This window comes from Ranitomeya variabilis, chromosome 1, assembly GCF_051348905.1.
Source record: "Ranitomeya variabilis isolate aRanVar5 chromosome 1, aRanVar5.hap1, whole genome shotgun sequence".
Classification (NCBI taxonomy): domain Eukaryota; kingdom Metazoa; phylum Chordata; class Amphibia; order Anura; family Dendrobatidae; genus Ranitomeya; species Ranitomeya variabilis.
In genome coordinates this window covers 1154147832-1154172742 of record NC_135232.1, presented here as the reverse complement: position 1 = coordinate 1154172742, position 24911 = coordinate 1154147832, and the positions used below count along the sequence as shown (strand labels likewise).

Here is a 24911-nt window from a genome sequence, read left to right as displayed (position 1 = left end):
CCCCCCCTTGAGGAGGGGTCATCGAACCCTCACCAGAGCCCCCAGGCCGATCAGGACGAGCCAGATGAAAAGCATGAACCAAATCAGCAGCTTGGACATCGGAGGCAAAAACCCAAGAATTATCCTCGTGGCCATAACCCTTCCATTTGACAAGATAGTGAAGCCTCCGCCTCGAAAAACGAGAATCCAAAATCTTCTCAACCACATACTCCAACTCCCCATCAACCAACACAGGGGCCGGAGGATCGACAGAGGGAACAACAGGTACCACATAATTCCGCAATAAAGATCTATGGAGACATTATGGATAGCAAAAGAGGCCGGAAGCGCCAATCGAAAAGACACCGGATTAATAATCTCAGAAATCCTATAAGGACCAAAAAACCGAGGCTTAAACTTAGGAGAAGAAACCTTCATAGGAACATGATGGGAAGACAACCAGACCAGATCCCCAACATGAAGCCGGGAACCAACACCCCGACGACGGTTAGCAAAACGTTGAGCCTTCTCCTGAGACAACACCAAATTGTCTACCAAATGAGTCCAAATCTGCTGCAACCTGTCAACCACAGAATCCACACCAGGACAGTCAGAAGGCTCAACCTGCCCAGAAGAAAAACGAGGATGAAAATCAAAATTACAAAAAAAAGGCGAAACCAAAGTAGCCGAACTAGCCCGATTATTAAGGGCAAACTAGGCCAACGGCAAAAAGGCCACCCAACCATCCTGATCAGCAGACACAAAGCATCTCAAATAAGTCTCCAAGGTCTGATTAGTTCGCTCGGTTTGGCCATTTGTCTGAGGATGAAATGCAGAGGAAAAAGGCAAATCAATGCCCAGCCTAGCATAAAAGGCTCGCCAAAACCTAGAAACAAACTGAGAACCTCTGTCAGACACAATATTCTCCGGAATACCATGCAAACGAACCACATGCTGAAAAAACAACGAAACCAAATCTGAGGAGGAAGGCAATTTAGGGCAAAGGCACCAAATGAACCATCTTAGAGAACCAGTCACAAACAACCCAGATAAACGACATCTTCTGGGAAACCGGAAGATCAGAAATAAAATCCATAGAAATATGCATCCAAGGCCTCTCAGGGACTGGCAATGGCAAAAGCAACCCACTAGCATGGGAACAACAAGGCTTGGCCCGTGCACAAGTCCCACAGGACTGCACAAAAGAACGCACATCACGTGATAAAGAAGGCCACCAAAAGGACCTACCAACCAAGTCTCTGGTACCAAAAATACCAGGATGACCAGCCAACACAGAACAATGAACCTCAGAAATCACTCTACTAGTCATCTGTCAGGAACAAACAATTTCCCCACTGGACAGCGGTCAGGTCTGTCAGCCTGAAATTCCTGAAGAACCCATCACAAATCAGGGGAAATGGCAGAAAGAACCACCCCTTCTTTCAGAATGCCGACCGGTTCCAGGACCTCAGGAGAATCAGGCAAAAAACTCCTAGAAAGGGCATCAGACTTAATATTCTTAGAACCTGGAAGATACGAGACCACAAAATCAAAACGAGAAAAAAACAAAGACCATCGAGCCTGTCTAGGATTCAGCCGTTTGGCAGACTTGAGGTAAATCAGATTCTTATGATCGGTCAAGACCACAATACGGTGTTTAGCTCCCTCAAGCCAATGTTGCCACTCCTCAAATGCCCACTTCATAGCCAACAACTCCCGACTGCCGACATCATAATTGCATTCAGTAGGCGAAAATTTACCGGAAAAGAAGGCACACTGTTTCATTAAGGAACCAGCAGGATCCCTCTGAGACAAAACGGCCCCTGCCCCAATCTCAGAAGCGTCAACCTCAACCTGAAACGGTAGAGAAACATCAGGCTGACGCAACACCGGAGCAGAAGTAAATCGACGTTTAAGCTCCTGAAAGGCAGAAACAGCCGCAGAGGACCAATTCACCACATCAGCGCCTTTCTTCATCAAATCGGTCAAGGGTTTAACCACGCTGGAAAAGTTAGCAATGAAACGGCGATAAAAATTTGCAAAACCAAAACATTTCTGAAGGATCTTTACGGACGTGGGTTGAATCCAATCATGAATGGCCTGAACCTTAACTGGGTCCATCTCAATAGATGAAGGAGAAAAACTAAAACCCAAAAGAAGAAACCTTCTGCACCCCAAAGAGACACTTAGACCCCTTCACAAACAGAGCATTGTCACGAAGGATCTGAAACACCATCCTGACCTGCTCTACATGAGACTCCCAATCATCAGAAAAAATCAAAATATCGTCCAGATATACAATCAAGAATTTATCAATATAAGTCCGGAAGATATCATGCATGAAAGATTGAAAAACAGATGGAGCATTAGTGAGCCCGAACAGCATCACAAGGTATTCAAAATGACCCTCGGGCGTATGAATGCAGTTTTCCATTCATCACCCTGCTTAATACGAACAAGATTATTCGCCCCCCGAAGGTCAATCTTTGTAAGCCAACTAGCCCCCTGAATCCTAGCAAACAAATCGGAAATCAAGGGTAAAGGGTATTGAAACTTGACCGTGATCTTATTCAAGAGGCGATAATCAAAACCTGCTCCCATCGGTGAAGAAGATGGCCGAATATGCCCTTTCTCCAAAGACTCCTTAACATAACTCCGCATAGCGGTATGTTCAGGCACAGACAGGTTGAAAAGTCGGCCCTTAGGAAACTTACAGCCTGAAATCAACTCAATAGCACAATCACAATCCCTGTGAGGTGGAAGAGAACTGGACTTGGGCTCATCGAATACATCCTGAAAATCAGACAAAAACTCTGGAATTTCAGAAGAGGAAGAAGAGGAGATGGACATTAAAGGAACCTCATTATGAATCCCCTGACAACCCCAACTAGTCACAGACATAGACTTCCAATCCAACACAGGATTATGTACCTGCAACCACGGAAAACCCAGCACGATAGCATCCTGCAAATTATGCAACACCAGAAATTGACAGTCCTCCTGATAGGCCGGCGCCATACGCATGGTCACCTGAGTCCAAAACTGGGGCTTATTTTTAGCCAAAGGTGTAGCATCAATGCCCCTTAAAGGAATAAGGTTCTGCAAAGGCTGCAGGGGAAAACCACAACGCCTTGCAAACTCAAAGTCCATTAAGTTCAAAGCGGCGCCTAAATCCACAAATGCCATGACAGAAAATGATGACAATGAGCAGATCAAGGACACAGATAACAGAAATTTAGGTTGTACAGTACTGATGGTAAATGAACTAGTGATCTTCTTATTCCGCTTAGAGCAGACTGAAATAACATGAGAAGCATCGCCACAATAATAACACAACTTATTCTGACGTCTGAATCCTTGTCGTTCTGTTCTAGACAGAATCCTATGACACTGCATTGGCTCAGGACTCTGCTCTGAGGACAACGCTACAGCGCGCACAGTTCTGCGCTCCCGCAAGCGCCGATCAATCTGAATGGCCAGAGACATAGAATTACTCAGACCAACAGGCGTGGGAAACCCCTCCATAACATCGTTAACGGATTCAGAAAGACCCTTTCTGAAAATTGCCACCAAAGCATCATCATTCCATTTAGTCAACACAGACCATTTTCTAAATTTCTGACAATACAATTCTGCCACCTCTTGGCCCTGAGACAGAACCAACAAGGTCTTCTCCGCTTGATCCACAGAATTAGGTTCATCATATAATAGTCCTAAATAGGGTTGAGCGACTTTCATTTTTTAAAGATCGAGTCGGGTTTTGTGAAACCCGACTTTGTCCAGAGTCGAGTCGAGTGCAGTCGGCCGATTATCGCTAAAAGTCGGGGATCGACCGAAACACGAAACCCAATGCAAGTCAATGGGGAAGCATAGTCGGCAGTGAGTGGAGGCCAGGAAAACACCTACAGTGCCCATTTTAATGCCAAAAACATCCATTCTTGTTTCTGAAGCTTGTCAATCTTAATTAACTTTATAATAATAGTTGTTCAATGGAACTTGGGGGTCATTTGGCAAAAGTTGTGGGGGGTAGGGCTGGTTCAAGGTTTTAGTGGGCCCAGGAATCGTGGACTACGTCACGGCGGTGGAGCAGGGAGAGGTAAGTATTTTTAACGTTGCAAGTGCTGTGATCCTGAGCAAGCAGGGGGGCACACTCGTTCGCATTGGCACTGGCACAGGGCCCCTCAAAGTACAGCGGTGTGTTTGCACGGCGGGGGCGCTTCCCACCAGCAGCGACACTTTTGCGTACTCTGAGGGGCCCTGTGCCAGTGACGTCGCCAACGAGTATGCCCCCCCACCTGATGAAGGAACCTGCACTTTCATCTGCACCTTCCTCTTTGTCCCTGTGTAAGGTGGTATAACATGCGGGAAGGGGAACCTTACTTTCAGCAGGGTCAGATTCTGGCTGTGTAGAGTGCAAGGGGAATGTAGTGGTCTAGGTCAATGTACCAGCAGACTCATCTAGCAGTGGCTGGGCAATGGGCAGGATGAGGAGGAAACAGATATAGGGCCAAAGAATAAAGTAGGCTAAATGCAGTTCAAAATTGGTAACAGGACTAAACAGGCGGCATTGCTTTGTTCAGTGGAGTAGCAAACCCAGGAGCAGCAGACACTGTTTTAAGGGCCCAAACACACTAATAGGCCAAATGCAGTTTAATATCTGATACTTTAGGCCAAAAGCCTAAAGACTGAAGCTCAGCTTTATTCAGTTGAGGGCAAACACCAGGGAGGGTCAGACACCGTTAGTAGGCCCTAACCACCAATTTTTAAAAACACAGCACTTAATGAGAGCCAGAAGGTTGAAGCTCAGCTTTATTCAGTTGAGGAAAAACACCAGGCAGGGGCAGACACCGTTAGTAGGCCATAACCAAAGTTGAAGGCCAAATGCAGTTTAATATCTGATACTATAGGCCGAAAGCCAGAAGGTGGAAGCTCAGCTTTATTCAGTTGAGGGCAAACACCAGGGAGGGGCAGACACCGTTAGTAGGCCCTAACCACCAATTTTTAAAAACACAGCACTTAATGAGAGCCAGAAGGTTGAAGCTCAGCTTTATTCAGTTGAGGTCAACACCAGGGAGCAGCAAACAGAGGTATTATGCCCCAACCAGCACTTAAAAAAAAAAAAAAAAATTAGAGCCAGAAGGTTGAAGCTCAGCTTTATTCAGTTGAGGACAAACACAAGGGAGGGGCAGACACCGTTAGTAGGCCGTAACCAAAGTTGAAGGCCAAATGCAGTTTAATTTCTGATACTATAGGCCGAAAGCCAGAAGGTGGAAGTTCCGATTTAGACAGTGGAGGACAATTTGAATTAGGGACTGCAGACAGACTTAGTAGGTTGTCCCCTGTGGACCATGCATCCACCACATTAACCCATTGCGCCGTAATGGACATGTAATCTTCCGTGGCCATGCCTACAGGTCCATGCGTCTGTTGTCAGGTGCACCTTTGTACTCACAGATTGCCAGAGTGCATGGACAATGCGGTCTTTTATATGCTGGTGGAGGGTTGGGATGGCTTTTCTCGCAAAAGAAGTGTCGACTGGTTAGCTTGTAGCGTGGTACAGCGTAGTCCATCATGGCCTTATTAATAGTAAATAAAATATATAACTAGGCTCTATGAACTTTTAAATAGGTTCCAGGGGTACACGGGCAGCATTGGTGTGGTCAGTGGAGGAGTATTGCAAGTAGGGACCGCAGACAGGCTATCAAAGGCCTAAAATAACAAACAATAGGCTCATGGCAGTTTTAAATCGGTTACATGGATACACAGGCAGGTACTCCAGGCAGCATTGTGGTCAGTGGAAGAGTATTGCAAGTAGGGGCCGCAGACAGGCTAACAAAGGCCTAAAATAACAAACAATAGGCTCATGGCAGTTTTAAATCGGTTACATGGATACACAGGCAGGCACTCCAGGCAGCATTGTGGTCAGTGGAGGAGTATTGCAAGTAGGGGCTGCAGACAGGCTACCAAAGGCCTAAAATAACAAACAGTAGGCTCATGGCAGTTTTAAATCGGTTACATGGATACACAGGCAGGCAGCATTGTGGTCAGTGGAGGAGTATTGCAAGTAGGGGCCACAGACAGGCTAACAAAGGCCTAAAATAACAAACAATAGGCAGGCATGGCAGTTTTAAATCGGTTACATGGATACACAGGCAGGCAGCATTGTGGTCAGTGGAGGAGTATTGCAAGTAGGGGCCGTTGACAGGCTAACAAAGGCCTAAAATAACAAACAATAGGCAGGCATGGCAGTTTTAAATCGGTTACATGGATACACAGGCAGGCAGCATTGTGGTCAGTGGAGGAGTATTGCAAGTAGGGGCCGTTGACAGGCTAACAAAGGCCTAAAATAACAAACAATAGGCAGTCATGGCAGTTTTAAATCGGTTACATGGATACACAGGCAGGCAGCATTGTGGTCAGTGGAAGAGTATTGCAAGTAGGGGCCACAGACAGGCTAACAAAGGCCTAAAATAACAAACAATAGGCAGGCATGGCAGTTTTAAATCGGTTACATGGATACACAGGCAGGCAGCATTGTGGTCAGTGGAGGAGTATTGCAAGTAGGGGCCGTTGACAGGCTAACAAAGGCCTAAAATAACAAACAATAGGCAATCATGGCAGTTTTAAATTGGTTACATGGATACACAGGCAGGCACTCCAGGCAGCATTGTGGTCAGTGGAGGAGTATTGCAAGTAGGGGCCGCAAACAGGCTATCAAAGGCCTAAAATAGCAAACAGTAGGCTCATGGCAGTTTTAAATCGATTACATGGATACACAGGCAGGCAGCATTGTGGTCAGTGGAGGAGTATTGCAAGAAGTGTCTGACACAGTTAGTACTCCCAAAAAATAAATAGATGTTAATGTCTCGCAAAACAACTATAAATAAAAAAAGGGTGGCATGCTTAGGTACAGGGGTGGGCTCATCTGCAGAGTTTATGACAAAGTAATTTGGCAGTAAATTAGTATTTACTGGTGTCAATATAGGACACTGACCCAGACTACTTTAACTAGCATCATAGATGTCAACAAATTGGTATTGTTTGTCAGTGCCAGGCATTGAATGATGTCAGCGCATAGACTAAACATTGGTGGAGCTTTGCGAGATAATTTTGCATGTGGTAGAGCACAGTTTGAGCTGGGGGGGGGGGAACTCTCTTGTGGCCGGCGGTACCGCCCCAGGGCCCCTCATGTTACAACAGTGTGTCTGACGTTGGGTGCGCACCACCACCGCCAGAGACACTACATTGTACTATGAGGGACCCAGTGGCAGTGTCGTCGACCAAAAGCGAGCACACCCACCTCTTCAGACAAACGGCACTCTAACGGGTGGTTGCGCCAAGTGGCAAGACCACGGCCCCGTGGGGGGAGTTTTCCCATTGGGGGAGGTGTAAACATGACATATGCTGGACAAACAGCTGCTGCAAATTAAGAGATTTGAACACTCAGTAAGACCAGTCCACAAGCAAGACCTTTTTATAGGAAAGCTAGGTGTCAGCCGGAAAAGGTGGGGCAAAATAATTTGAAATCCAGGAGTGGTTCATTTTAATGAAGGTGAGATCATCCACATTTTGGGTAGCCAGACGAGTCCTTTTTTCGGTTAATATTGAACCAGCAGCACTGAATACTCTTTCTGATAGCACACTAGCTGCTGGGCAAGCAAGCTCCTGCAACGCATATTCTGCCAATTCAGGCCAGGTGTCTAATTTGGATGCCCAGTAATCAAATGGGAATGACGGTTGAGGGAGAACATCAATAAGGGCTGAAAAATAGTTAGTAACCATACTGGACAAATGTTGTCTCCTGTCACTTTGAATAGATGCTGCAGTACCTGTCCTGTCTGCGGTCATTGCGAAATCACTCCACAACCTGGTCAGAAAACCCCTCTGTCCAACGCCACTTCTGATCTGTGCACCTCTAACACCTCTGCCCTGTAGCCCCCTGCAGCTCGTGTGAGAACCATCACCGGCGCTGTGTGCTGGGAATGCCTGAATCAAACGGTCTACAAGAGTAGCTTGTTTGGTTGCTAATATTTGTTCGAGGTTCTCATGTGGCATAATATTTTGCAATTTGCCTTTATAGCGAGGGTCAAGGATGCAGGCCAACCAGTAATCGTCATCGCTCATCATTTTAATAATGCGTGGGTCCTTTTTGAGGATACGTAAGGCATAATCCGCCATGTGGGCCAAAGTTCCAGTTGGCAAATCTGCGGTTGTGCTGGTTTGAGGGGCAGTTACAGGCAAATCTACGTCACTTGTCTCCCTTACAAAAACAGAACCCGGCCTTGCAACGCCACTAATTTCTGTTGGCCCAGGAGAAGCTTCCTCATTAAAAAAGTACTCATCCCCATCATCCTCCTCGTCCTCCTCTTCGCCCGCTACCGCGTCCTCTACACGGCCCTGACCAGACAATGGCTGACTGTCATCAAGGCTTTCCTCTTCCTCGGCTGCAGACGCCTGCTCCTTTATGTGCGTCAAACTTTGCATCAGCAGACGCATTAGGGGGATGCTCATGCTTATTATGGCGTTGTCTGCACTAACCAGCCGTGTGCATTCCTCAAAACACTGAAGGACTTGACACAGGTCTTGTAGCTTCGACCACTGCACACCTGACAACTCCATGTCTGCCATCCAACTGCCTGCCCGTGTATCCTCCCACAAATACATAACAGCACGCCTCTGTTCGCACACTCTCTGAAGCATGTGCAGTATGGAGTTCCACCTTGTTGCAACGTCGATGATTAGGCGATGCTGAGGAAGGTTCAAAGAACGCTGATAGTTCTGCATACCACTGGAGTGTACAGGCGAACGGCGGATATGCGAGCAAAGTCTGCGCACTTTGAGGAGCAGGTCGGGTAACCCCGGATAACTTTTCAGGAAGCACTGCACCACCAGGTTTAAGGTGTGAGCCAGGCAAGGAATGTGTTTCAGTTGGGAAAGGGCTATGGCAGCCATGAAATTCCTTCCGTTATCACTCACTACCTTGCCTGCCTCAAGATGTACAGTGCCCAGCCATGACTGAGTTTCTTTCTGCAAGAACTCGGACAGAACTTCCGCGGTGTGTCTGTTGTCGCCCAAACACTTCATTGCCAATACAGCCTGCTGACGCTTGCCACTAGCTGTCCCATAATGGCACACCTGGTGTGCAACAGTGGCAGCTGCGGATGGAGTGGATGTGCGACTGCGGTCTGTGGACGAGCTTTCGCTTCTGCAGGAGAAGGAGGAGGAAGAGGAGGAGGGGGGGCGAATGCCTACAGCCAACTCTTTCCTTGACCGTGGGCTAGGCAGAACTGTCCCAATATTGCTGTCCCCTGTGGACCCCGCATCTACCACATTCACCCAGTGTGCCGTGATGGACACGTAACGTCCCTGGCCATGCCTACTGGTCCATGCATCTGTTGTCAGGTGCACCTTTGTAGTCACAGACTGCCTGAGTGCATGGACGATGCGGTCTTTAACATGCTGTTGGAGGGCTGGGATGGCTTTTCTAGAAAAGAAGTGCCGACTGGGTAGCTCGTAGCGTGGTACAGCGTAGTCCATCAGCGCTTTGAAAGCTTCGCTTTCAACTAACCGGTAGGGCATCATCTCTAATGAGATTAGTCTAGCAATGTGGGCGTTCAAACCCTGTGTACGCGGATGCGAGGATGAGTACTTCCTTTTCCTAACAAGAGTCTGATGTAGGGTGAGCTAGACTGGAGAGCTGGAGATCGTGGAACTAGCGGTGGTGCCGGTGGACATGGGTGAGTGAGAGAGGGTTGGAGATGGTATTCTTGCCAGTGCCCTACATGCAGTGTTTCCTACTACTAACCTGGTGATTCCCTGACTGCTTTGGCCTGGCGACGAAAGCTGTACAGATACTGCAGGTGGCGCGGGAAATGGTGGGCTTACAGGGAGGGAAGGGATGTAGCGTTGCTGACTAGCTTCATTGGCCGAGCGTGCTGCAACCTTGAGGGACGTTTGGTAGTTAGTCCAGGCTTGCAAATGCATGGTGGATAAATGTCTATGCATGCAACTTGTATTTAGACTTTTAAGATTCTGACCTCTGCTTAAGGTAGTTGAACATTTTTGACAGATGACTTTGCGCTGATCATTTGGATGTTGTTTAAAAAAATGCCAGACTGCACTCTTTCTACTATCGGATACCTTTTCAGGCATTGCAGACTGAGCTTCTTTAACCGGATGGCCACGCTGTCCTCCAACTGGTTTTGTTTTTGCCATGCGTTTTTGGCCAGATACGGGCCCGGTAGATGGAACCTGTTGTGATGTTGATGCCTGCTGCGGCTCCTCCTCCTCCGCTTCAGAACTACTGCCACCTGCACCCTGTTCCCCCAATGACTGCCAATCGGGGTCCACAACTGGGTCATCTATGACCTCCTCTTCTATGTCGTGTGCAATTTCGTCTGTATCACCGTTTAAGCCGGTGGTATAGCGTTCGTGACGGGGCACCATAGTCTCCGCTGGGTTTGATTCTTCCTCAGTACACTGCGAGGGCAATGTTCTGGTCTGAGTCAAAGGAACAGCATAGTAATCTGGCTGTGGCTGTGCATCTGTGCACTCCATGTCCGATTCAACTTCTAATGGGCATGGCCTGTTAACTGTTTCACTGTCTAACCCAGGAACGGTATGTGTAAAGAGTTCCATGGAGTAACCTGTTGTGTCGACTGACGCATCCTTAACTGTTGTTTTTAGTGAAGGACACAAGGAAGTGACTTGTTCCTGACCGGGAGCATCCACTGACGATGCACTGCTCTGACATTTGGCACTTTCCGAGGAGGAGGCGAAAGAGTTAGAGGCAGAGTCAGCAATGAGAGCCAATACTTGTTCCTCCTGCTCCGGCTTCAAAAGTGGTTTTCCTACTCCCAGAAAAGAGAGCGTTCGAGGCCTTGTGTAGCCAGACAACGAACCTGGCTCAACAACTCGAGACTTAGGTGCTGTACTGCTTTTACCACGACCACCTGATGCTCCACCACCACTAAAATCATTACCAGCTGACAATGACCGCCCACGGCCACGACCTCTTCCACTAGACTTCCTCATTGTTTGCAAAACGTAACCAAAGTAACGCTATTTGTTACTGTAAAACAACTTATAAGGTGAACTCAAACTTCTGTAGGATTTATATATACCTTTATAGGTGCCTGACACTGAAGGGAAAATCAGGCCCAATGTTACACACTAGGTTTTCTGTGCCCCAATAATTTGAGACAGATGGCACACACAGGACCAGCACTCAAGCAGAAATGCCAATCTTAATCTCCCACTATTTTTTTTTTTTTTCTGGGAGAATTTACCCCCCCCCCCAAAAAAAATGCCCAGTATTACACAGTGGTTTTCGGTGGCACACAATGAGAGACAGATGCCACACACAGCAATGGCACGGAGGTAGACTTGCCAATATTTATCTCCCACTAATTTTTTTTTTTTGAAAAGGGAGAATGTACCCAAAAAAAAAAAAATGGCCAAGTATTACACAGTGTTTTCGGTGCCACACAATGAGAGACAGATGCCACACACAGCAATGGCACGGAGGCAGACTTGCCAATATTTATCTCCCACTAATTTTTTGGGGGGAAATGGGAGAATGTACCCCCCCCAAAAAAAAATGACCAAGTATTACACAGTGTTTTCGGTGGCACACAATGAGACAGATGCCACACACAGCAATGGCACGGAGGCAGACTTGCCAATATTTATCTCCCACTAATTTTTTTTTTGGAAAAGGGAGAATGTACCCCAAAAAAAAAAAAAAATGGCCAAGTATTACAGTGTTTTCGGTGGCACACAATGAGAGACAGATGCCACAAACAGCAATGGCACGGAGGCAGACTTGCCAATATTTATCTCCCACTAATTTTTTTTTTGGAAAAGGGAGAATGTACCCCTCCAAAAAAAAATGGCCAAGTATTACACAGTGTTTTCGGTGGCACACAATGAGAGACAGATGCCACACACAGCAATGGCACGGAGGCAGACTTGCCAATATTTATCTCCCACTAATTTTTTTTTTGGAAAAGGGAGAATGTACCCCCCCAAAAAAATGGCCAAGTATTACACAGTGTTTTCGGTGGCACACAATGAGAGACAGATGCCACACACAGCAATGGCACGGAGGCAGACTTGCCAATATTTATCTCCCACTAATTTTTTTTTTGGAAAAGGGAGAATGTACCCCCCCAAAAAAATGGCCAAGTATTACACAGTGTTTTCGGTGGCACACAATGAGAGACAGATGCCACACACAGCAATGGCACGGAGGCAGACTTGCCAATATTTATCTCCCTGCAGTTATCTCAGAAAAGTATGGCAGGCAGCTATAAAAAGGACTGCTGCACACAAAAGTGTGGACAAACACACAAGATAGCTGTGCAGAAAGGAAGGAAAAACAGGATTTGTGCTTTGAAAAAAGCAGTTGGTTTGCACAGCGGCGTACAGACAGGCACAGCAACGCAGCTATCAGGGTCAGGGAGCCTTCTAGTGCAGCCCAATGAGCTACAGCGCTGAGGAAAAAAAAATGTAGCTTCCACTGTCCCTGCAATCAAAAGGTGGTGTTGGACAGTGGAAATCGCTACAGCACAAGCGGTTTGTAGCTTTATGTACCCTGCCTATCACTATCCCTGCTTCCGAAGAAGCTGCAGCAACCTCTCCCTACGCTCAGATCAGCAGCAGTAAGATGGCAGTCGGCGGGAACGCCCCTTTATAGCCCCTGTGACGCCGCAGAAAGCAAGCCAATCACTGCAATGCCCTTCTCTAAGATGGTGGGGACTGAGATCTATGTCATCACGCTGCCCACACTCTGCGTCCACCTTCATTGGCTGAGAAATGGCACTTTTAGCGTCATTGAAATGCGACTTTGGCGCGAAAGTCGCGTACCGCATGGCAGACCCCACACAGGGATCGGCTCGGTTCATGAGACGCCGACTTTGCCAAAAGTTGGCGACTTATGAAAATGAACGATCCATTTCGCTCAACCCTAGTCCTAAAGCCTGCAAAAAGGAATCTACATTAAGCAAAGCAGGACTCCCAGATTCCAGGGAAAATGCCCAATCCTGTGGATCGCCATGCAGCAGGGAAATAATGATCTTAACCTGCTGAATGGAATCACCAAAGGATCGAGGTCTCAAAGAAAAAACAGTTTACAGTTGTTTTTAAAACTCAGAAATTTAGACCTGTCACCAAAAAACAAATCAGGAGTAGGAATTTTCGGCTCCAAAACAGGAGTCTGAACAATATAATCAGAAATTCCCTGCACCCTAGCAGCAAGCTGGTCTACACGAGAAGCTAATTCATGAACATCCATGCTCATACAAGACTCCCCAGCCACCCAGGGAAAAAGAGGGAGGGACAGGCAAAACAAACCAAAGAAAAAAAAATGACTCAACACCTTTCTTCCCTTCTTCTGAGATGCATTTAACTCATTGTTGGCCAGTTGTACTGTTATGATCCGGTGGCTTTGGAGCCGCATGAGACTTTCTCAGGAGAAGTGGAATCTGTACTGACCACAAACCCTGAACTTAACACTGGAACTAGAAGTAGCCTGTTGTGAATTCCGTTCTCGGGCTCCCTCCTGTGGTCATGAGTGGTACTGTGTGAGTTTGTTCTTGGGCTCCCTCTGGTGGCCTTTAGCGATATGGCTGGTCTTGGCTGGGTTCAGCTGCTTCATTTCCTGCTATGCTGGGCCTATTTAATTCAGCTGGACCTTCACTTGTTGCCTGCTGTCGGTGTATTCAGTCCTGATTCTGAGCTCTCCTGAATATTCCTTGTGTCCAGTCTCCTGCTGGAGAAGCTAAGTTTGCTTGTTCATTTTGCTCATTATTTCCTTGAAAATGTTTCTCTGTATATGATGAGTTCAGTCCAGCTTGCTTTAATGTGATTTTTCGCTCGCTGGTTAGTTCTGGGGTGCAGAGTGCGCCCCTCACATCGTGAGTCGGTGTGGGGGTTCTTGTATTCTCTGCGTGGTTTATTTTTGATAGTTTTGTACTGACCGCACAGATTCCTATCTATTTTCTGTCTATCTAGTGTTAGCGGGCCTCATTTGCTAAACCTGTTTCATTTCTACGTTTGTATTTTCCCCTTAACTCACCGTTATTATTTGTGGGGGGCTGTCTAAAACTTTGGGGTTATTTCTCTGAGGCAAGTAAGGTCTTTGCTTTCTCTCTAGGGGAAGTCAGTTTCTCAGGCTGTGAAGAGGCGTCTAGGTTTTTAGGTAACGCTCCACGGCTGCCTTTAGTGTGTGTGGATAGGATCAGGATTGCGGTCAGTATAGCTTCCACATCCCCAGAACTTGTCCTATATTCTGGTTATATGTGTCAGGTCAGTTTCGAGATCCTACCACCAGATCATAATAGTACAGCAGGCCACAAAGTGTTAATGCAGCAGAAGAGGGAGAAGAGAAATCCTAAGGTCATTTTTTTTTTCCTCTGCACTGTGTTTAGCTTCTCTCCTCCCCTTACTCTCTGGGTGGTTCTGAATGCAGTTGCAGATATGGACATTCAGAGTCTGTCTTCTAGTGTGGATCATCTCACTGCAAGGGTACAGGGCATTCAGGATTATGTATTTTTATTATTATTCACAAACATTGGCTGTGAATAGGAGAGGAAAGACACACACAGGCAGAAAACAGATTCCAGCAAAAGAGGCCACTCTAGCTAAACAGGGAAAGATAGTACAGAATACTAAGCGGTCAGTATAAAAACTCTAAAAATATCCACAGCAGAAAATACAAAATGTTCCACAATCTAACTAAAGACATGGAATGTATATCTGCAACTCCTGAGAATCCAACAAGACTGAGAAATTACTGATACAATCTAAGCTGGACAAAAAAACACTGAATAGCGCTAAATCATAAGCACACGGCATGTGTGCCACGAAAACCAGACACTTATCTTTGCAGATTTGGCAGCAACGCTGAGGGAACCAGGCAAGGACAAAACCTCCAAAAACAATGGCCACTGGCAAGGACTAAAGAATCCTGCTGACCTAAATACCCCAGTCAGAACTGCAATCAGCAGAAACACCTGACCAGGGCTGCAACTCAGAGACAACTGCGTTACCACCTACAACCACCGGAGGGAGCCCAAAAGCAGAATTCACAACAGTAACACTTGCCTTACAAAACTCCACCGACACTTTTTCCCGCTCCATCCTTCCTATCTGCCTCTCAGCCCTTCTCCTCTAATTTGTCCACGGAGCTCAGTAAGCAGCTGGTTGGTGGATGGGCCTGTCAGTCAAAGAAGTCTCCAGCAATCAATCTCCGGCGGTGCATTCCCTAACAGAATTCTAAACACAAGAGCACGCACTGTAATACACAGGTTTGTCTCCAGATGTTCTAGTGACATCGCTGAGGGCGGCCATTTTTCCGAAGTTAAAAACCTACTTAGTTTTTATTAGGCGGCGTTTATAAAATGGCATCGGTAATGGAGTCATAAATTCTCCACACCTCCCACCCAGTGCGGGACATACTTGTCCCGGCCATGACAGCGGGGGAGACTGTCAAAATCGTGACAGTCCAGCTGGATCTGGGACGGTTGGGAGGTTTGGCTATGTGTCTGTGGTCGGAATGGGTGAGGCTCCCAATTACACCCCTCCAGGTCTTCCTTGGGCTTTGGCACAGTGGTTCCACCAGCTAGCCCATTACGTACTGCAGCCTAGTTGCTTTGAGCATATCTTTAAATTATAAAGGCTTCATCCACACAAAAAATATATTTTGTTGTGTTAGGCTGGTTTCACACTTGCGTTTTTGAACGCATGCGTTTTTTTAAAAAAACGCATGGTGCAAAAACGCATGTAAACGCATGTAAACGCTGCGTTTATTTGACGCATGCGTTAAACGCGTGTGTCCAAAAAACGCAGCGTTTACACGCGTTTACATGCGTTTTTGCATGCGTTTGCGTTTTTTTAACATTTTTCCAAAAAAAAAAAAAATAAATAAAAAAAACCCCAGACACAACCAATGGGAATAGAGAGGGCGTATATGATTGTCTCTCAATATATTGACCCTAGGGGAACAGAAATTTTCAGAGCTTGCTACTGTTTCCGGTGTCACGATGGATCTTTCTATGGATAACTTTTATTTCAAACTGGAGTTCAGCTTCAAGATTTTCATTGCCTGTGTTTTTGCTTGGGAGCAAGACCGAAACCGCCAAAGATGGAGAAGGAGACAGCGTCGGCGTTTTTGGAGGCACCCCATCATTGAAGTGCGTGAGAGCCGTGGAGCATATCACACGCTCTATGCGGAGCTGAATGCCAACCCGGAGAAATTCCAGGATTATACCAGAATGTCTCAAGATTCTTTCCGGGATTTACTGGCTCGTGTTGAAGGATCCATAAGGCGACAGGACACACGGCTCCGTAGAGCGATTCCACCTGAGGAACGTCTGTTAGTGACATTACGGTACGTTCCTAAACTAAACCAATGACCGTCAACTTTGTTGTTATGACATGTTTTCTATGTTTTTTTTTTTTTATTATTTTTTTTTTTTTAAAACACACCATTAGAACCGATTTTTAATTTTTTTTGTTTTTGTTTCTTTTTCTTCTAGATTTCTTGCCACAGGAGAGAGTTTATCTTCCCTGCACTTCCAATATCGCCTTGGAATCTCAACCCTCTCCGGAATTGTTGTGGACACCTGTCGTGCGTTATGGAATGCACTCCGTGAGGAGTTTATACCCGTACCCACCGTGGACATGTGGCGGGAAATTTCAACTACATTTTTGAACGTGTGTGATTTCCCAAACTGTTTAGGGGCGGTGGATGGAAAGCACATCCGCATTGTCAAACCGGCCAGAACCGGATCTGAGTTTTATAATTATAAAAAATATTTTTCGGTAGTGCTTATGGCAATAGCGGATGCGGAGTGTCGCTTCATCGCCGTGGATATTGGAGCTTTTGGCCGTGGCAATGATTCCCAAACCTTCAAGAGCTCGGATATGGGCCGTCGGTTGTATGGCAACAATTTTAATTTTCCCCCTCCACAGCCTCTCCCCAACACTCAAGGCCCACCGCTGCCATTTGTTATGGTTGGGGATGAGGCCTTCCAAATGTGTGAAAATCTCCTGAAGCCCTATTCTAGTAGGGACTTGGACCACACTAGAAGAATATTCAACTACAGACTGACCAGGGCCAGAAGAACCGTAGAGTGCAGCTTTGGCATTCTTGTTGCTAAATGGCGCATTCTTGCAACAGCCATCAATCTAAAAGTGGAAACAGTGGACGAGGTGGTCAAAGCCTGTGTGGTGCTACACAATTATATAATGGCTAAGGAGCGACCCCACATTGAACTTGATGAACCTGTTGCACACCCATTGCCTGATTTTCAGCATCACCCGATGCGGTCAACTGCAGCCGTTGGTCTTATGCGGGACCAATTTGCGGCCTATTTTGTGTCCGATATTGGACGTGTGTCATGGCAGGACAATGTTGTTTAAATGTCCTGTTGTATGTTTATGTTTACCAATTATTAAACACTGATAAACATTTTTCTAATTAATAAACTTTTTTGTGTTCACCATGTCTAATATCTTTTTCCTGTCTAAACAAAGGTTGACCAAAGATGGGCAGTAGATATGTATATCATATTTTGTAATCCAAAACCAGGAGTGGGTGATAGTTGTTGAGGTAATAAATTTTAAATTTTTCATCGTAATTTACCTATGTTGCACTCCCTATTTTGGTTTTCAAAGAATGATATAAACCACGGGCCCCATACTTATAATAATGGTACAAAATTTTTAATTATTTTTATTTATTAATTCTAATATTGTTGACGTCATTGCGTCAAGACTGTCACGGTCTCTATATCCATCAAGTCAAGTGTAAGCAATAATAAATTCATGATAAACATATACATGATCATGAATTCACAATTTCTTACACCTGGCCTGGTGAGCATAGATATGTAGAGTGTGAGAACACTTGTCCCATCTGTTTGACAACCATTGTCACATAATGAGCTATATAGAATATGGTGAATATACAAGGCAGTAATCAACTTAATCGGTCAGGTATATATTTTGACATATGACCGTTTCAGTTAATTTCTGAACTTGATTTCCACCATTTTCTCTTTGTACAGTGACACTACACTAGGTACAAAAATAAAAGAGTATGGAAATAAATACTATTTTTTTGGCCAACTCATATCTGTATACTAAAGAAACACATATAGATGTTGTCTTGTATTTTATACTACTGGAGATATGTGTAGGCCAAAAGAATAAGTGTGTGATGAAGTTTATTGGTGTGTATTGAGAGAGGTGATAGACACAATAAACCAAACATAATTTTTTCAAATAAACTTTTTTTTTATTGAGGAAAAAGAAAACAAATTTATTTTTTGGTACCGCGCCGGGTTGAACCACGCCGGCTTGGGGTTGAGTAACGTAACTGGGGGGTATTCAGAACTGAAGCCTGGCTCACCATGGAGGAGGCAGAGGTGGCAGGAGAATGGGCAACAAAACTTGAAGGGTCTGGAAGTTCGGGGATGGGGCTTAAAACATGAGGGGCTTGAGACACACTGGAATGTTGAGACACATCGGTAGGTGATGGGGGAGGAATAATCAAAGTTTTTTGTTTTTTATGCGTTTTGCCAGTTTTACGTTGGGTTTTCCGGGTTGGGGGAAGTCTTCTTGGGCTATGTTGTACAGTGTGGGCGGGAGACACGTCAGGACCCGGCTCCACACAGTCAGTCTCCATTGTGGAGCGCTCGGCAATGTCTGAGTCCAATGGGGGGAAAGATAAACTCACGCCTGGGTCCTGGTGCCTCGTTGGGGGTGGGGAAACAAAAACCCTTCCAGGATCCTGGTGCCTCGTTGGGGGGGGGGGGAAACAAATCCCATAACAGTGTCCTGCTGCATTGCTGGTGGGGGGGAACATAAAGCCATGGATGTGTCCTGCTGCATCAGGGTGGGTCCTGCCTGGAAAGGTATGGCTTGGTCGTGCTGCATCATGGGGGGCCCGGTGCGATACGCCATGGATGGGTCCTGCTGCATCGGGGGGTGTCCTGCCAGGAAAGCAACGCCTCGGTCCTGCTGCATCGGGGTGGGTCCGGTCCGGTATGCAACGCCTCGGTCCTGCTGCATCGGGGTGGGTCCGGTCCGGTATGCAACGCCTCGGTCCTGCTGCATCGGGGTGGGTCCGGTCCGGTATGCCAGGCCTCGGTCCTGCTGCATCTGGGGTGGGCCGGTCCGATATTGCATGGATGGGTCCTGCTGCATCGGGAGGGTGCCGGCCCGATAAGCCATGCCAGGGTCCTGCGTCCTCGTGGTGTCAGCGGAGGAGGTCCAAGCCGGAGCAGCGGTCGTCACGGTGGTGGCGGTGGGATGTCCAACAGCACTCGTCATCGTGTTGGCGCTGTAGTGGAGTACACCTGTAGAGGGAATAGAGGTGGCCGTGCAGTGGTATGCAGCAGAGGTAGGAATAGTGTTTACTTGTGACAGTGACGGCACAGTTGGATAGGCCGCCACATTACGACTCTGACTCTGCTGCATAGCCTGCACAAAAGCAACATTGCAGGCCTGCATCACACTCAGCTGGAGATCAGGGCTAAGGTGTTCCGACATGCCCTCTAGGATTTGATTGAAAAAATGCTGAGCTGGCTTATTGAGGTCGGCTTTCAATTGATCAACGCTTTTGGCGACATCCTGGATGCGGCAATTTAAGAGATTATGGTTCGCATCCATTCTGTCACCTAAAGCCTTGATAGCATCATGTAAAACCGAGCTCAAGTGTAAAAACTCGGGCATGAGGGACCTATCCGAAGCCCTCTGTCGCTGCCGGGATGAGCCCGCCAAAATGGGTGCAGCGAAAGAGGACTGCGAAAGGGGAAGACCTGATGGGCCAGCCCCCTGGTCTCCAGTGAGTGTGGAAGACCCACCTGGTGCTGCGCTGCTGGATGGCTGGGACGGGTCCGTGGCTTCCGGCTGAAGGACCGCTCCAGCACCTGTGGCGACAGTCGTGCAGTGTGTGCTGTGAAAAAACAAAACAGAAAATTAATACCAAACTACAACAAGACGGTACATCCTGTGGAATTAAAAGTGACAGATTATGTCAATGCAATACAACCGGAGGCATGTGAGAAATACTTACGTTCTCATGAGAAGGACCGGTCTCAGGAAGGCCAACACACGGTGGTATTTGTAGAGCCGGTGCCTTGCTCCGGAACCACTAGCTGCACTCTTCTCTGCACGTAGGTCACAGTTGAAGCGGTCCTTCATGGAACGCCAACGTGTCCTTACTTTTTCCACTGTGAAATAACAATAAAATATAATGGTCAGAATAAGAACTTTTGGCCGTGCTCTTGTGACTGTGTGTGATGACAGAAACTACGAAAAGTTTCTTTCATCACACACAGTCAAGAGAGCATGGCCAAGGTCTGTTGCTTCACACTACCGTGCAATACTTACCAAATGCATTACGGACCCGTGGCGTGGAATTCTCCCAGCCATCCCACAACGCTTGGGCCACCTCACTCCACAAACGACGGAGAACACTATTGACGGCGTGCTGTTTATCCCGGCTGTCCCACAACGGGACTCGCTCCTGGACCAGACTGATCAGCAGGTCATTATCAATCCGGTCGTCGTCCCGTTGTGAAACCTAAAATTAAAACAAAATCATTTAAGTTTGCTCAACCACATTTGTAAAAAATAAGACACGAAGATGAGAAAGGGCAGGAATATGAAAGACAACTTTCAGAAAAGGATGATATAAGAAATATGTATAGAAAAACAAGGGTACAGAAAGGAAGTTAAAAGAATATTACAATAAGGACAGTCTGCCTGGTATACATACCCGCTGCCGTCTTCCACCTGGACCTTGACTCCGCTGCTCAGTACCTCTCTGTCCCTCTGTTGAAGTGCTCTATAAAATTAAAAAAAAAAAATTGCCTCATGTGTCGATGTGACAGTCAATACTTACCAAGCTGACGTACAAAAAACATACCTCGCTCACGTGATCCACTTCTGATTGACGTGGCTGGAACTCCTCATCAGACGAGGAAACCGGAGAAGACATTCTGATGCGTGTTGAAAGAAAAAAAATAGAAGAAATTAGGAGATGTAGATCCAAAAAATTGAAAATGAATGCATTGGCTAGGATATACTCACATTGCTCTGTGTCTTGTCCAAGAATGCGTCCGGGCAGGGTGCTGTCTTCTTTGGAGTCTGATGAGAAGTGACCAGAAACTTCCCCCCACCTTCCCTTTATAACCTTGCTGCTATGGGAGAGTCTTATCAGTGTCTAGACATCTTTATCTACAGTTAATTCAGTGGTGCCAAAAAAAACGCATGCGTCAAAAAAACGCATGCAAACGCATGCAAACGCATGTCAAAAAAAACGCATGCGTCTCCATTGACTCCAATGCATTTTTTTGTCCAAAAAAAACGCATGTAAACGCATGCGTTTTTTTAGGAAAAAAAAACGCCCCTCAAAATACTACAAGTTGCATTTTATAAAATGAACGCATGCAGTTAAAAAACGCATGCGTTCACAAACGCATGCAAACGCGTACACCAAAAAACGCATGCGTTTTCAATGTTAAATATAGGGGAAAAAAACGCATGCGTTTTTTTGGTAAAAAACGCAGCGTTCAAAAACGCAAGTGTGAAAGCAGCCTTACTAACGTGATACAATAAGGGTGGTTTCACACTTGCGTTTTTGTAAGCTGCGTTTTAGCGCTAAAAAACGCAAAAAACGCATGCGTTTTTTCCCTATACTTAACATTAAAAACGCATGCGTTTTTCGCATGCGTTTTGACGCGTTTTCGGCAACGCATGCGTTTTTTGACGCATGCGTTCATTTGCAGAAATGCAACCTGTAGTAATTTCTTGCTGCGATTTTTTTGCCGCGAAAAAACGCATGCATTTTTTCGCAGCAAAAAAATGCATTGCTGTCTATGTTAACGCATGCGTTTTTAAGCACATGTGTTTGTTTGCGTTGAAAACGCATGCGTTTTTATAGAAGAACACAAGGAAACACAAAAAAAACAAGAAAACCTAACCCTAACCCTAACCATAGGGATCCAAACCCTAACCCTAACGTTAGGATCCCTAGTAACCCTAGGGATCCTGACCCTAACCCTAACCCTAGGGATCCTAACCCTAACCCTTAGGGTTAGGGTTAGGATCCTAACCCTTAGGGTTAGGGTTAGGGTTAGGATCCCTAGGGTAACGGTTAGGATTAGGGTTAGGATCCCTAGTAACCCTAGGAATACTAAGGGGCTCGTGGTAGTGCGGCATATCTCCAGGTACTATGACTGATTTTACTTAGTCTCTCCTCTCCTTTTAGGGATCATTGCTTGCCTATTGTAATTATACACCTGGCACTTTGCCTTTGGACTATTTATTTTGCACTATTGGTAATCAATGATTCTTAGATATTGCACTTTACTAAGCATATGCACTTTCTGTAACATATATGGAAATGTTGAGGTAATTTGTATACTTTCTCTGGCGGTTCCCGCATTGCCACATTGGTTTGTGATCATTGTCATCCTTTTCCCCATTTACATATGACTTGTTTTTATTGGATTCTCAATAAAGGTGTTTATGACTTTTACTGGTTCTAGTAGTGTGTTTTCTATAGGTTATTATATTGAATACTAACCCTAACCCTAGCCCTAGGGATCCTGTTGTGATCCGCTTTTTGGGCTCCCCTAGTGGTGGCTGGTGGTACTGGAGACTTGTGTGTTCTTTTCTGCCTCAGCTCACCTGCTTCCATCAGTTTTGGGAGTTCCCTATTTAGCCTTGCTCTCCAGTCACTTCCTTGCCGGTCATCATTGTAACCTGAGTCTTTCAGTTGCATGTTCCTGCTACCAGTCTGCTGATCAGCTAAGTGGACTCTTGTCCTTTTTGTTTTGTATTTTTTGTCCAGTTTACAGTTTGTCATTTCCTGTTACTGGAAGCTCTTGTGGACTGAAATTGCCACTCCTGTGTCATGAGTTGACACAGGAGTCTTAAAGTAATTTCAGGATGGGTTTTTGAAAGGGTTTTTCAGCTGACCGTGAAGTCCTCTTTTGTATCCTTCCTCTATCTAGTAAGTGGACCTCGCTTTGCTAAATCTACCTTCATACTGTGTATGTCTTTTCCTCTGAACTCACCGTTAATATATGTGGGGGCTACTATCATCTTTGGGGAATTTCACTAGAGGTAAGCCAGGTCTGTTCCTTCCTCTTCCAGGCGTAGTTAGTTCTCCGGCTGGCGCATGGCATCTAGGCAGCCGTAGGAATGCTTCCTGGCTACTGTTAGTTGTGTGGTAGATTTAGGTCACGGTCAGCTTGAGTTTCCATCACCCGAGGGCTAGTCTGTTATTTTGTGTTTCTGATGTTCCCATGCCATTGGGGAATCATGACAGGATCCTAACCCTAACCCTTAGGGTTAGGGTTTGGATCCCAAGGGTTATGGTTAGGGTTAGGGGTAGGGTTAGGGTTAGGGGTAGGGTTAGGGTTAGGATCCCAAGGGTTATGATTAGGGTTAGGGGTAGGGTTAGGGTTAGGGTTACGGTTAGGATCCCAAGGGTTATGGTTAGGGTTAGGGGTAGGGTTAGTGTTAGGCTTAGGATCCCAAGGGTTATGGTTAGGGTTAGGGGTAGTGTTAGGGTTAGGGTTAGGGGTAGGGTTAGGGTTAGGGGTAGGGTTAGGGTTAGGATCCCAAGGGTTATGGTTAGGGTTAGGGTTTGGATCCCTTTATCACCTTGATGGTGGGGGGTGGCTTATCAGTGACCTGGTGACCAGGACATTCTAATAAAAAGCTACCCCTAACCCTAACCCTAGGGATCCTAACCCTAACCCTAACCCAAGCTAATTCTATTAATAGTGTGTTTTCTAGTTGATTTTGATGATTGGCAGCTGTCACACACTTCTCAGCATGCGTTTCAAAAACGCAAACGCGGGAAAAAACGCATGTAAATGCGGGAAAACGCCGCATTTTGCCGCAATTTTTTTTTTGCCGCAAAAACGCATGCGTCAAAAAAACGTGGCGTTTTGCCGCGTTTACATGCGTTTTTTCACCACATGCGTTTTTTTAAAATGCTGCAGATCAAAATGCAAGTGTGAAACCAGCCTAAGGCTACGTTCACATTTGTGGTCTGCGCCGCAGCGTCGGGCGCCGCAGCGTCGCCGCATGCATCATGCGCCCCTATATTTAACATGGGGGCGCATGGACATGCGTTGCACTTGCGTTTTGCGATGCATGCGTCACTGCGGCGCACACGTCCGGGCGCAGAGGACGCAGCAAGTTGCATTTTTGCTGCGTCCAAAATCAAACAAAAAAAGGACGCATGCGTTGCAAAACGCAGCGTTTTGCATGCGTTTTGGTGCGTTTTTGTTTGCGTTGTGCGTTGCATCGCCGACGCTGCGGCGCACAATGCAAATGTGAACGTAGCCTAAGACAGCATAAATTGAGCGGGCACCATCCTATACTAATACTCATAGGGGATCACCTGATGCATATGTATATAATTTGAAACTACACAAGAGAAAAAACAATACATTTCAAAAAAATAACAATTTTTATTTAGACCACACCACACGAACAACTGTTATAAAAACAATTAAAAACTCCCACAAACAATGGGAGATGAGGGTCCAGATAATACAAAGTACAATACTAAGAAAATGTGGAGAGTCCTATAGCAGCTGATAATGCCGGTAGTAATAAGGCTACGTTCACATTTGCGGTCGGCGCCGCAGCATCGGGCGCCGCAGCGTCGCCGCATGCGTCATGCGCCCCTATATTTAACATGGGGGCGCATGGACATGCATCGCACTTGCGTTTTGCGCCGCATGCGTCCCTGCGGCGCCCGCGTCCGGGCGCAGAGGACGCAGCAAGTTGCATTTTTGCTGCGTCCAAAATCAATGAAAAAAAGGACGCATGCGGCGCAAAACGCAGCGTTGTGCATGCGTTTTGCTGCGTTTTTGTTTGCGTTGTGCGTTGCGGCG

The 24911-nt window shown here is 46.3% G+C and overlaps 1 protein-coding gene across 1 annotated transcript; it reads right to left on the bottom strand.

The window, feature by feature from the left end:
* Positions 1-16419: 16419 nt before the first annotated feature.
* Positions 16420-21215, bottom strand: LOC143793413 (uncharacterized). Its single transcript, XM_077280364.1, has 5 exons — positions 20918-21215; positions 20768-20836; positions 20380-20572; positions 20063-20219; positions 16420-19942 (listed from the first exon to the last, which is right to left on the bottom strand). Exons 1-5 carry the CDS (start codon positions 20987-20989, stop codon positions 18718-18720), a joined length of 1716 nt encoding a protein of 571 aa, XP_077136479.1. The 5' UTR covers positions 20990-21215; the 3' UTR covers positions 16420-18717.
* Positions 21216-24911: the final 3696 nt, after the last annotated feature.